The sequence below is a fragment of the Puma concolor genome, chromosome E3 (assembly GCF_028749965.1).
Source record: "Puma concolor isolate L17-30 chromosome E3, mPumCon1.1.hap2, whole genome shotgun sequence".
Lineage (NCBI taxonomy): Eukaryota > Metazoa > Chordata > Mammalia > Carnivora > Felidae > Puma > Puma concolor.
In genome coordinates, this window is record NC_141682.1 from 13,615,001 (window position 1) to 13,627,957 (window position 12,957).

Genomic DNA, 12,957 nt, shown 5'->3' on the forward strand with positions numbered 1-12,957 from the left:
CTTCTTTAATGCTTTATTGAAATGAGTATGTGGATATGGCTCATTTCTCTGTGAATGTTTTTTGGGTCAGGTTTTTAGTTATGAGAAGGGAAAACAATATTTAGTACTTTTGAAGGGCTCAATACTTGAAGGAATTGAAACGTTTCAGAAAATCATGAAAAGAGATTGAATTGTAGTAAGTACTGTGCTAAACAGTTGTCTAATCTGATTGTTCTGAGGCCATTTAGTCCATTTAACATCATAATTGGGGCACTTTTTTCTACATCTTTTTGAGATACCCAAAAACTCCCCATGTTTGTGGGTCCCACCACGCAGTCATTCATTCACTTGAGCAAGCGTGTGTCCCAGCCTCCTTTCTTCCCCCTTCCCCCCAAACTTTTACTGAGGTTTTACTCTGTCCTAGGTTGGCTCACTCTTATTAAGGAAGAAACAGACAGGGGCCACACCATCCATGAGTTTCCCTTAGTTAAGAAGAAAATCTGATCTAATCCAGGCCTGTAAAGTGTTCTTGATGTTCTGTTTCTTCTCTTCTCTCTCTTTTTAAGATCTGTGTTAGATTTTCCTTTTCCCTGACAGTTTGTTTCTGCCCTTTTTTATTCCAGAGCCACATATTCATGCATTTGCCTGGATGTGTCAGCATTTTGACTGCCCAGAAATTTTCATCCGGTACTTTAACTGGGTTGCGTATAGTTCTGTGCACTTGAGGTTGACTAGTGGACAGGATGAAGTCTCTGTCCTCATGAGCCTTGCATTCTGTTGGGGAGGCACACAACAGACATGTGAGCTGTGAGCATAACTGTTTCTGACAGAATATGTTTTACCAGGTAAACAAGACAGTGATGAGGGGCTGAAGGGCATGTGTTGCTGTTTTAACCAGGTGATCAGATGAGGCCTTTCTGTAAACGATGTTTAAACCAGAGCCTGAAAGAGGTAGCCCTGTGAAGATCTGTGGGAAGAGCATCCTGGGCATCAGGAACCACAGGCTCAAGGACCTGAGTCAGGAGCAAGCATGACGTGTTTCAGGGGAAGAAATAAGGCCAGTGTGGCTGGAATATAGTGACTGAACGCAGGGGTTGATCACATGATCTCTTCTAGTGTATGGTAAGGAGGCTAGGCATGGCATGAGTCTCCTGGGCTACTGTAATTGAAGACCACAAGCTGGTAGCTTAAAATAATGGAGATTTATTATCTCATAGTTTTTGAGACTAAAATTCCAACATTAAGGGTGTCAGCAGGGCCATGATCCCTCTGAAAGCTCTAGGAAGGACACTTCCATTCCTCGTCTAGCTTCTGGTGGCCTCTGGCATTCCTTGACTTATAATTGTATCAGTATAGTACCTGCCTCTGTCGTCACACAGCCGTCTGCTCAATTTGTAGCTTTGTGTGTCCTTTCTTCTCTTTGTTAATACAGCAGTTACTGGATTTAGGACCACCTTAATCTAGTATGACCCCAACTTAATTACGTCTACAAAGACCCATCGTCCAAATAAGGCCATTCTAGTGCAAACTTTGGCAGCACCTGTACCACGTAAGGTTGTTTTACTGTCAAGGTTCTCAAGAGGAATAGAACCAATAGTGTGTATAATCATATACAACTACGGAGGCTGATAAGTCTGAAGGTCTGTAGTCAGCGGGCTGGAAACCCAGAAGAGTCACTGGTTAGTTCCAGTCAGAGTCCAAGGCCTAATCACCAGGAGAACTGATGGTGTAATTCTAGTCCAAAGGCTGGAAGGCTTGAGACCTAGGAAGAGTCCATGTTTCAGTTGAAGTCTGAAAGCAGGGGAAAAACCATTATCCCAGCTGGGGTGCAGTCAGAAAAAGTCTCTGTGACTTTGAGGATAGTCATTTTTTTTTGCACTGGAAGATGTTAAAAGGTATGTTTTTCTAATTTTTACCTTAAAATATTTATTTGCCCTTTACATGAAACAACAGATAAAGATAAGACCAAGAATGCAGAGAGGTAAAGAAGCCAGAAGACAAGGAGTATAGATGAGAGCCAGTGACTACGTGAAGGGGGTTGGAACAGAGGGTTGAAAATTGAAGTTAGAAGGGTCCATTTCCATAACTAATGCTTTTTTCAAGTTGTTGCCCCCTATTTTTTTAAAATCACATCTATTATTTATTAAAAACCAAAAGCAATCTGGGGCGCCTGGGTGGCGCAGTGGGTTAAGCGTCCGACTTCAGCCAGGTCATGATCTCGCAGTCCGTGAGTTCGAGCCCCGCGTCGGGCTCTGGGCTGATGGCTCAGAGCCTGGAGCCTGTTTCTGATTCTGTGTCTCCCTCTCTCTCTGCCCCTCCCCCGTTTATGCTCTGTCTCTCTCTGTCCCAAAAAAATAAATAAACGTTAAAAAAAAAAAAAAATTAAAAAAAAAAAAAAAACCAAAAGCAATCAATAACAATAATGATGACAAACAAAAACAGAAACCAAAAACAAATGCTTTCCCTAAATATCACATGTTCCCTGAAATTTACACTAGTTTTTTTTAACTTTTGTGGTATGAAATTACAAAATTTCTTAGTTGAAAAGCTAGTTTTATTATTTTTGTTTATTTATTTTGTTATCTGTAGAATTTTTTTGACATGTAATTAGTGTAGTGTTTGTTATGTTAGTTTCTGGTTGATATGATGATTCTGTGCATCATGCATTCCTACAATAGTGCACTACAATAGTGCATCATTACAGTCTTATCGACTGTGTTCCCTGTGCTGTGATTTTCACCTCCATGACTTAGTTTTTTTGTAACTGGAAGTTTGTACCTCATGATCCCCTTTATTTATTTTACCCCCATCCACCTTTCCTCTGACAACCACCAGTTCTCTGTATTTAAGAGTCTGTTTTCTTGTTTGTTTATTCACTTGCTTTGTTTTTTTTAGATTCCACATCAGTGAAATAATAATGGTATTTGTCTTTCCCTGTCTGACTTATTTCACTTAGCATAATATTTTTAGGTGTATTCATGTTGTCCCAAATGGCAAGATCTCATTCTTTTTTATGGCTGAATAATACTCCTTTTATATAGATAGAATACTCCTTTTATAGATAGATATATAGATCAACAGACAGACCACTTCTTTATTCATCTGTGGATGGCCTTGGGGTGCTTCTGTATCTTGGCTTTTGTGAATAATGCTGCAGTAAACACAGGGATCTATATATATCTCTTTTCAAATTAGTGTTTTCATTTTCTTTGGGTAAATACGGTGATGGAATTCTGGGATCATGTAGTATTTCTCATTTTAATTTTTGGCCTGTTTTTCCTTGAATTCCCCTAGTAGTAATTTCCCATTCAAATTTATATTGTGTCTTCATCATCTATTAGTAATCTTATCCCCGAGACACATTTCCTAGGATTAAGATTTCAAGTTTTTATAATTGTCATTGTTTTTTAAAATGCTACAGAAAATCCATGAATGAGCTTGTTTTGTGGCCTTCACAAGAAATGTACTTAGCCATGATCCTCCGTGTTTTACTCCCAAGAGAGAAAAGCATAACAGGGAGGTGGGTAGGCAAGGATGTCAGACACAATTGGTGATGTGGAAGAATTTTAAAATATTCTATTTAAATTAGCCCTAGGGTCAGAGCACACATCCTCATTGAGAGGTGGAGTACACATCCATCCCATACTCAGAGAGCTGTAATAGTAGCCATGGCCTTTCTGTGTAGATGTCTAATAAATGGAGCACATCTTTTTTGGATGGATAATCAATTTTGAAATCCCTTGTTGTAGGTAAGCCGTTAAAACAGAAATGTTAACTTCATGAGTTTAATGAGTACCTTCCATGATAGCTTAGTGACAGAGATGGAAAGAAAGTCAGGTGGGGAGCAGTGAGGAAGAGTAGAATGAGAGTTTAATGAATATCCACTTGCACACTTGAATGTCAGCAGCAATGTTCTACCTCCTGGAAAATGTCTTTCAACTGTGCATCCCATTACTATTCCTGCAGCCCATGTAGCTTGGAGATGGAGGCAGAGTGTGTTTGTAAGAAAGCTCTCCTTTGCAACATAATGAGATCGAGGCGGGTAATTTGCAGATTGCGGGAGCAGTGTGGTCAAACCTGGAAAAAAAAAAAAAAAAAACAGCCAAATGAAAAGACCATGTGAAATAGGAGATGGCTGATAATGAGCCCGGAAATCACATATCAGATAGCCAGTGGGCTGGCATTTCCTCACATCCTTGTCCTCTCATTGCTAAACACTTTCTCTTACTCTGTTTGCTCAGTCTCTCTACACCTAACATTTCTGCCTTGTGTCTTGAAAATATGAATGAATTGGCATCTCTGCCATTTGAAACAAGTAAGAATGAAGGCTTTTTCATTATTCAACAGATGTATTTGCCTAAACATGGGTGTATGGTATTATTTCGAATGCTTTTGAATCCAAGGACGTTTTGTTTTGTTGCATTCTTTTTTAAAACATCTCATTAGTTTTTCAAGCCTCATTTTCACTCCTTGCCTTTTCTAGCTTCTATGACAATTTTTGCTATATAGTTTGGAGAGAGTTTGCCTTCCCCCTCCAACAAAACAAAAAAGAAAGACCCCTTCTCATTAGATATGGATTGGGGCAACACAGAAAGTTGAAATCAGCTTGATTCTATCAAGTGTTCAGTGGTCAGGGCATCACAACCTCTTTGCTTTCCTAGGCCTTTTACCTTGGTGTCTGTCTCTTTCCTATATGAGAAATCAGTGCCAATCCCTAAATGCACATCTGTAAATTAATAGCCAACATAATGCATTTCAATCATAGGAAGGCTGTTTCTAGACATCTATTTCATTTTTGTAGCATAGTCTGTTTTTGCCCATGGTTCCAGGTGTTCATGGAATTTCTGACTTGGGAAAAAGGTTAATGCTCTCAAATACTTGCATCTGTATTGAGATACAAACTTGGATTAGGCATATGATCGAGACTCTTGTGGACCTTCTGGATAGCAAGGCCTAAGGGATGTGATGTGTGTCATGAGCTGGCAGTGAAACCCTGACTCCTGCCTGTGGCTGGTCTCAGAACTTCTGTTATCTTTATCTGACGCTGAAGGTCTTATTGTTGACCAGGAATAGTGTCCCATTGAATACAAGGCCATAGCAAGATTCTTGAAGTTGTAGTAATGGACAAGAAGATACCTCTTTCAGAGATGTTATTTCTTTCAAAATCTCCAGTGATTGAAGGGGGCTGGCAATTGGCCGAGAAAAATGTGGTGGAGAAGGGAGTAGGCAGGGAAGAAATGTCAATGCTATGGGTGTTTGGCAAAGGTAAAGATTAGAAGGATTTTTTTACAGAATTTTTTGCCAGGTCCCAAAAACACAGCTTAATGCCCCCAACTTTTTTCTGTATAGAAAAAGAGGTGAGTACAGTGGGTTGACAAATGTGAGTATCTTCTGACCATAAGGTTCTGTATGCTTTCTAGCAAATACTGAAACTCTAATGGGCTTTTAATGCACGGGAGGATACAGTGTCTATGTTCTTTCATATGTCTGTCTGTATTTGTGTGTGTGTGGGGGGGTGGTATAAGGCAGGGTGCTTAAATGCTTTGTTGCATTATGTTAATTCCTCGGCAGTGCAATCAAATTCATGTCGTAATTAAAGCTGTCAGTTGGAAGGCAAGCCAATCGCCACGAAAACACAGCATAACAAATGAAGTGAAATGATTCTGCGTGTAGCTATACAATGCTTCGCCAGGCATGAAATTAAATAAGTAATTTGATGTTGACATCAGAAATTGAAATGATACCCACTGTTCCCTCATTCAGTCAGACCTGCATAAACAATAGCCAGAACAAATATGCACAACAAAGCCCTCTTCTCCACCCAGCTCCCTGAGTAATGTACAATATATATGCAAAATGAGTATAACAGAGCTTTCCGAGACCTGAAGGATGTAATTTTCTTTGGTATACAATAAGATGATATGTATGTGGGGGTGGGAGGTGGGTTTGGAGGGGTACTTCTGCTTCTGGGATAAAATGCATTTGCAGGAAGGGGAAAAAACCTGAAATAAACAAATCCCATGCTCTTTCTGAGTAATTCATCCTAAAATGAGTTTACTTCCCAGGGGCATGACTCCAGGGTGGTGGAGACCTAAGTTGGCTTTTGCCTTCCTCTGCTCCATGGAAGGCTGTGGGTGCTGTACACAGGTGATGCGGTCACATGGCTAATCACTGCTAGGAGAAGCTGTCTCCATGGCTACAGTGGATCTCCCTATGTACCATTTATGGGATCAGGAATGCAGCAAGATTTTTTTAAACCAAGTCTGGTGTGCAAGATCACACATCTATTGTCCTTTATTCCCCCTGAGTCTGTCTGAAACATCAAGGTGAAGAAAGTTTTGCTTTGGGAAGTGCATTTAGGAATGCCCTGGAGCGTACTGTTCTTTTTTGTTGTGGATGCTGTTGATATTTACCAGCACTGTATTTCCTTCTCAGAAACAGTTTAAAATCAGGAAGATTCCCATCTACTGTATTTTCAGAGGTGTTAAATTCACCTAAGCCTTCTTTCCCCCCCATACAATCCACTTATTTATTTATACATTAATTCAACGAATACTAAGTGCATCCTGTGTGCTAAGCACTGGGGAAGCAGTGATGAGTTAACCAGATGGTCCCTGCTACCTGTAGTTTGCAGAGCAGGGACAGAACATGTAGGTGGAATAATAGCTAGGGATGAACTGAGTGAGTACTGCTTGTAGGTGGAAGTCAGCCTGCCCCAGGAAGGGGGTAGCCCCTGATCCAAGCTAGTCAGGGAGAAGGCCCTGCCAGCGCAAGGACACTTAGCCAAGACCAGGAGACTGTCTTAGCATTGCATTCCTTTTGTCTCAAGCTTATTTATACTTAGGGCCTTTCTTGTTCACAAAAAGGATACTAAAAATTAAAGAATTTGTAATGGGAGGTTTTAAGCAAAAAAAAAAAAAACAGAAGTACAAACAAGCATGAATCACAGACAAGTCTAAAACAAAACCCAAGTTCTCTTTTTGGCCTCTTTGCCCAAAGAAATGGTGCCCTGCAAGCCTTTCAGAATTAATATTATTTGTTTTAGTCTTCTGTCAGAACTATGGAAGCCTAAATTGATAATTCTTGTGACTAAAACCTTCAGAAAAATGTTGCTTTTCATGGCTTCCCTTTACCCACACATTCTTTGCATTTTATTCTACTAATTATGTTTACAAAATGTCTCATTTTTGAAAAGCGCTCTGTGTGTACTAACTGATGCCTTTAGGGAATAAACTGGCAAGTAGGTCATACACTGGAAAAGTCATCCAAACCCACTGGGCTTTTATTTTCAAGTCAGTCTGGGCTTTTTCCTCTTGCCTGCCCCTTTGCGGCCACAAAACTGAGTAGCTTGAGACCAGGGCATTGAATGTCAGCAAGTCAGGGAGGCAGGCTGATGCGTGTCTGTTTAGTCTCAGTGCAGGGCGAAATGCCATCATTAATTCATTACCCAGCTGCCTGTCAAATAAATTGGCAATTACGTCCACCGCAGAAGCTTGGAATTCAGTAAATAGCACGTTAGCATCTCTGAGTTGTTGAGAGATGTAAAGGGGAAAATTAAGCCAACACGGTGTTTGTATCAGTTAGCAGATGACAAGGGGCAGCATACACTAGTGATGTGATGTAGCGATGAAAAACCCGCAAAGGGCTGGTAATGAGCTGTGTGGATTGGAACGTGTTAAAAACCATTGCTGATTTTCCACTTTGTCTTTATGCTTTATTGCAGAGTTCAGCTCCTTCCAGCTTGGGAACAGGCTACTTCGTAAGTTTATCTCAACTTGCACATGTGTGCCTTGCGTTGGCATTGATTTACTTCTATAATGTTCGCTCATTAGGATGTGAAAAAAAAAAACCTAAGAAGTCCCCTCTCAGTCCTAAAGAGCAGACTGATAGCCATCCTTTTAGTAGGATTATTTTATTTTTAAAAGACATAACCTGTCGGGCCTCGTAGATCATGAGTCAGTCTGAGATGTGGGTCTCGTAGCCAGCACATTTCCTTCTCACCTGGCAGTGTAAAGGAGACCTGATTGGCTCATGCCACCTTTCCTACATAAATGGTTTTTTTTTTTTTTTAGTGACAAGCGCCATGTCATGTGGAGGATGGAATTCAGATTATGCACTGAGGTTTTTATTCACTTTTAAGATCTCTCTTTTTCTTTAAAAGATTTTAATGTTTAAGTAGTCTCCACACCCTACAGGGGGCTCCAGTCTACAACCCTGAGATCAAGAGTTGGATGTTCCCCCAACTCGGCCAGCCAGGTGCCCCCACTTGTAAGATCTCTTAAAGAACTTTCCCACATATGTAGGGAATTGCCTTCTTTAAAAAATTATTTTGGTGAGAGGTGGTGGTTTAATGGATGTTTTCCCTTACAGTCTGAGTACGTGGCCTTTAGATTTCCTTTCAGCAATCATGGAACTCCTCATTTTAGCAAATATAAGTGTATTATGTTATTTCTAGACATTTCTTTGTCCTTTGGGAGGGGTGGGATGGTGTCCTACCTCAGGGATTATCTCATAGATAATTCTCTCATAGAGAAATTGTCACTTCATTTCTTTTATTTATAGCAAAATTACCCTTTTTGGATTCAGTAATCTTTTTCAAGATATAAGTAAACAAGAGTTACAAATAGGCATTATTTACACAACAGGAAAACATGCCAGTGTGGAGGGTCTTTTTTTTTTTTTTTTTTTTTGGTGGTATTTAAAGGAATCATTTCTGAATGATGAGCATTGTTACTCTGCCTGCTCAGCATTTTCTGAGAAAATAATGAAATAATGAAAATAAAACAAAGTGGAAAATAATTACTGATTCAGTTTAGTTGCCTTTAAATTCCTTTCCCCTAAAATGCTAATTATGCTGGTTTTCTTCTGCCCACACATTTCTCTTGATAACATTAAATATATGAAAACCAGCATCATTTCATTGAATGATAAGTCTTTTCCAAGCTTGGCAGAAGTAGCATTTTCTAAATGTTGATTTTTTTATCTTAATCTATGATAATGAGAAAAAGGAGAAGGATAAAGATTTTTTGGTACCTGTTTAATACAGTCAGCACGCTTTTGCTTGCTCCGTATTGTGACTGAATATTCATGCTTCCAGAAACAAGCAGGATGCTGAAGCAGTCGAAATAACAGAAGTAGCCCATCTGCCATGCCTTCACACCAGGCTGGATGTGGGTTGAGATGCTGGAAGTAAAATCTGGAGACTGCCAGTGTCTCTTCTCTGTCCAAAAGCTAAATTATCCCTCTTGGCTTTCTTCGGTAGAGCAAGGCCAAAACCACTAACTTAGCCCTTGATCACTTTGAGACTGAACGTTCCTGGTATTTTTTTCTGTTGTCATTATGATCACCCTGAAAGAAGAAAGTCATCTCTAGAAACATCAAGAAGTTTATTATGCTTTTTGTCACTTATTTTTCTCATTTCAGGAGTGTTTATTTTTTATTCCTTAATAATACACACTTATGAGCAGAGTCTGCAGTTATGAATCTAAAATGATTTTTACATTCACGCTCTGTTGGATGAGTATAAAAGTTTGTCTTTTGGTGAAATTGCTCTTAGTATTGCTTTGCTTACATAAAAAAATCTGTAGTATTATTAGCTTACATGGAAAAGATACGTCCCAGATGCATGTTCAGCTCTCAACTATGACAAAAATGCTCTACTTAGAATGTGTTTCCAATAATGGGATTATTGTGTTATCAAAGTGCAAAATCCATTGATACTACTGCCAAGTTCTCATCAAAAAGTGTCTTCTGTTTCAACTTTCATTCCAACGATAGCAAATATAATACTTGATTTCAGGTGCCAACATCAGCATTGGTGAGTTTTATGCTTCTAGGTGGAAATAGTATATGCACAACTTATAGTAGTTTTGCGTTAACATGTTCTTTGCACTGTGCTTTATGATCTGTGATTTCATATTAGCCTTTACTTATGTCTGTAATGAAGGCTCAGCATCAGGTAAGTGAGATGTCGACTCTATCCTTCATTCTTTTCAGCATCTCTTTCAAGTGTGGACGGAGGCAAATCACCTGCAGAGTCACAGAGCTATTAATGCTATTGAACCATAATGTGAACTCTGGTATAAGTAAACTGAAGGCACTCACCTATTGGGTTTAACAACCTGGAACTCTTTTTTTAAATACTCTCCCATGCCCCAGCATTAGTCTAACTTCTGGATTTTCTTTCATTTAGATTTTATGCTCTCATAGAGCTTTTAGTGAACTAAGGTAAAATGCTGATCATTGTGTGTGCTAATCAAATGAATCCCCACTGGAGTACACGCACACACACACACACAGGCATATGCGTGTGCCAGCCCACACCCCGTGTCCATAGCCAGTATATTCTGCCTTCCTTAAGTTCTTTTCATTTATCAGTAGTGATAAGTTAAAACATTTAAAGAAGAACCCTTTGTTTTCTTTTTAGTCATATTTGTTTATATCTCTTTGGTTTTGTGTTCCAAAGATGTCTGCTTAGGTCTGTTACTTTTCCAATTCATTTATAAGCTGAAGATTTGAGAAATGAGAACAGCAGCTAAAATCAGTATTTACATAAGCATATTGCAAAGGATTCTTAAAGTAGACAAAATAAAGAAGGATTGGAACAAACTTTTCACATTTTTGGGAGCTTTTGAATAATGTGGGTGTTATACACACAGAGAGACACGCATATATATTCATTGCATACTCAAGCCCAGCTCATGTTCTAAATATAAATGGAAGTATAGACTGGTTGGAATCTATTTGCTTTTTTTTTTTGATTTTTTTTATTTTTGGCAAGAGTACCAAAACTTGTTGGAGTGTGTAGGGTTTTTCTTTCTTTCTTTTTTTTTTTTTTTAAACCTTAATGCAGTGAACACGTTTTCATTTTAATTTAAATGTTTTGGGCTATATTCTCTTCTTATACTTGTATTTGAAGTGTTATTGTGCATAGTGGATAATTAAGAACTTAGAGACAGAATGATCTGAAGACTACTTGTGTGACCTTGGGCAGGTTATTTGATGTTTGAGAGTCTGCACCCACCTAATAGAGTTGTGAATTCTAAATGAGACAAGGTGTTTCATGCACACAGAACAGCTCTCATTAATAGCCAGCTATTCCCATTATAGTGTGTGATGGACAAAACTTGCTGTCATTAAGTGGCTGTGTGATGTTGTGGTTGGTAGAGGATTACCACGAGAAATTAGTGATGCAAGAAGGAAATTTTGGAATTTGTAGCTGTAGGTCAGGAATACTTGATTCTTGCTATATTCTTGTCCCTTTCTGAGGAGCCTGTAACTGTGTGTTTGGTCAGCCGTATACCACTTTACTACACGTGTGAACAAAAAACAAATATGGAGTTCATTGTCTATGATCCTCTATGATCACCATGATGTTGGAATGAACCATTCTAGGCTGTCCATGTATTATGGTTGTTTAATTTGTCTCTTAAAGCCATTTGTTTATTTTCTTCCTCAGACCTGAGTCATTTAAAGACTGCAAACAGCTCTTGAATTTGGGCTGGAGGGTAGGAAAGATCTGTGCAATACGTTCAGGTGTTACGAGGTTGTGTCATGTATTTGCTGCTGTCTGACACCAAAAAGGAAAGTAGATACCCTAGTGTACCTGAGTGAAGTAAGCGAAGTCAGTAGAGTGACAAGACCAGTAAAAACATCTCCTGGTTGCCAGTGGTCTGATGTGTCATCACAGGAAGGTTCTGGACTCGTTCTTTACAAGCCCTGGACTCCATCTGCCAGTAGTTGGTAGCTACTGTTGGTGTAGGAGTTGACTGACTTGTCAGGCTGAACCTGACCCCTGGTGTAAAGGAAGCTTTCCTTTGTTCTGGTCATGTGTCCTGCCTGCTTCTCTGGACAACTTTCAGCCTTCTTCCAGGTGTGAATCTAAGTGTCTTAGGCCCATAGTCTCAAATAGCTTGGATCCCGCTTTTGTAAACTCCAGTCATCCAGAGATATTTTCATAATTGTTCCCAAATAGTAACTTTAATTCTCCTCAGTTGCCTCACATCTATCAATATACATACTTTAAGATTATCAAGGAAACCAAAACACTACTACCTAATGATTAAAACTACCACTTTATGTGATAAAGGGGAATTGTGTGGTGGTACATGTCTTAACATGGGATGTGTGCATTCCTGTGCAGTCTTACTACTTAAGAAATTGTGTTTGTAGTGTTGGTAACAGGCAATGGGTGCAAAATATTCACCTGTGGCTTTCCATCAGAGCTATAAGGTCATAAAAGGATTAAATTCTTTGCCATCTTCTAAGTTTTTGACTGCAGACCCTGAAATATCTCCTGTTTTTCTTCGAATAATGTGGGTGTTTTTTTGTTTTGTTTGTTTGTTTTTCAAGACTGGGCTTTTCTTTTAACAGACACTTCTGACTTTTTGTCTTTCACTAAGTACTAAGCACCTTCTCCATCAGGCACTGTTCTAGGTGATAGGTTACAGATGTGAAAAATCAGTGGGCCCTCTCAAGGAATTTAGTCTTCCCTAAACCACCCAGTTCCTTTCCTTCCTCTGTGATGCTTTTAATATTTTTGATACTTCGCATTTAAAGAAGTGGATTTAGGGGCACCTGGGTGGTCCAATCAGTTGAGTGTCTGACTTCAGCTCAGGTCATGATCTCGCAGTCCATGGGTTTGAGCCCATGTCGGGCTCTGTGCTGACAGCTCAGAGCCTGGAGCCTGCTTCCGATTCTGTGTCTCCCTGTCCCTCTGCCCCACCCCTGCTCACGCTGTGTCTCTCTTGTCTCTCAAAAATGAATAAAGTTATACAAAATTTTTTTAAAGTAAGTGCATTTAGGCTCTACAGAGAACCTGACATTCTTCCCCTTTATAATGTTTCTCTGGGTTTTAAGTTTACAAATGCACCTATATCCACCTGGTCTTGATTGCAACCCCATGCAGAGTCATCTTCCTCCCCACCTGCCAGTACTTGCTGGTATCGCTGGGAGAGAATTTCATATTCGAGTATTTAA

General features: G+C 39.4%; 1 protein-coding gene across 7 annotated transcripts in view; it reads left to right on the plus strand.

Annotated features, from left to right (window-relative positions):
- AUTS2 (activator of transcription and developmental regulator AUTS2) overlaps positions 1–12,957 on the plus strand; it is a 1,118,163-nt gene that overhangs the window by 505,988 nt on the left and 599,218 nt on the right. For all 7 annotated transcript variants that reach the window (XM_086691880.1, XM_086691883.1, XM_086691882.1 and 4 more), the window contains one exon: positions 7,703–7,738. In XM_086691880.1, the coding sequence (XP_086548006.1) occupies positions 7,703–7,738 (36 nt within the window). The remainder of the gene's footprint in view (positions 1–7,702; positions 7,739–12,957) is intronic.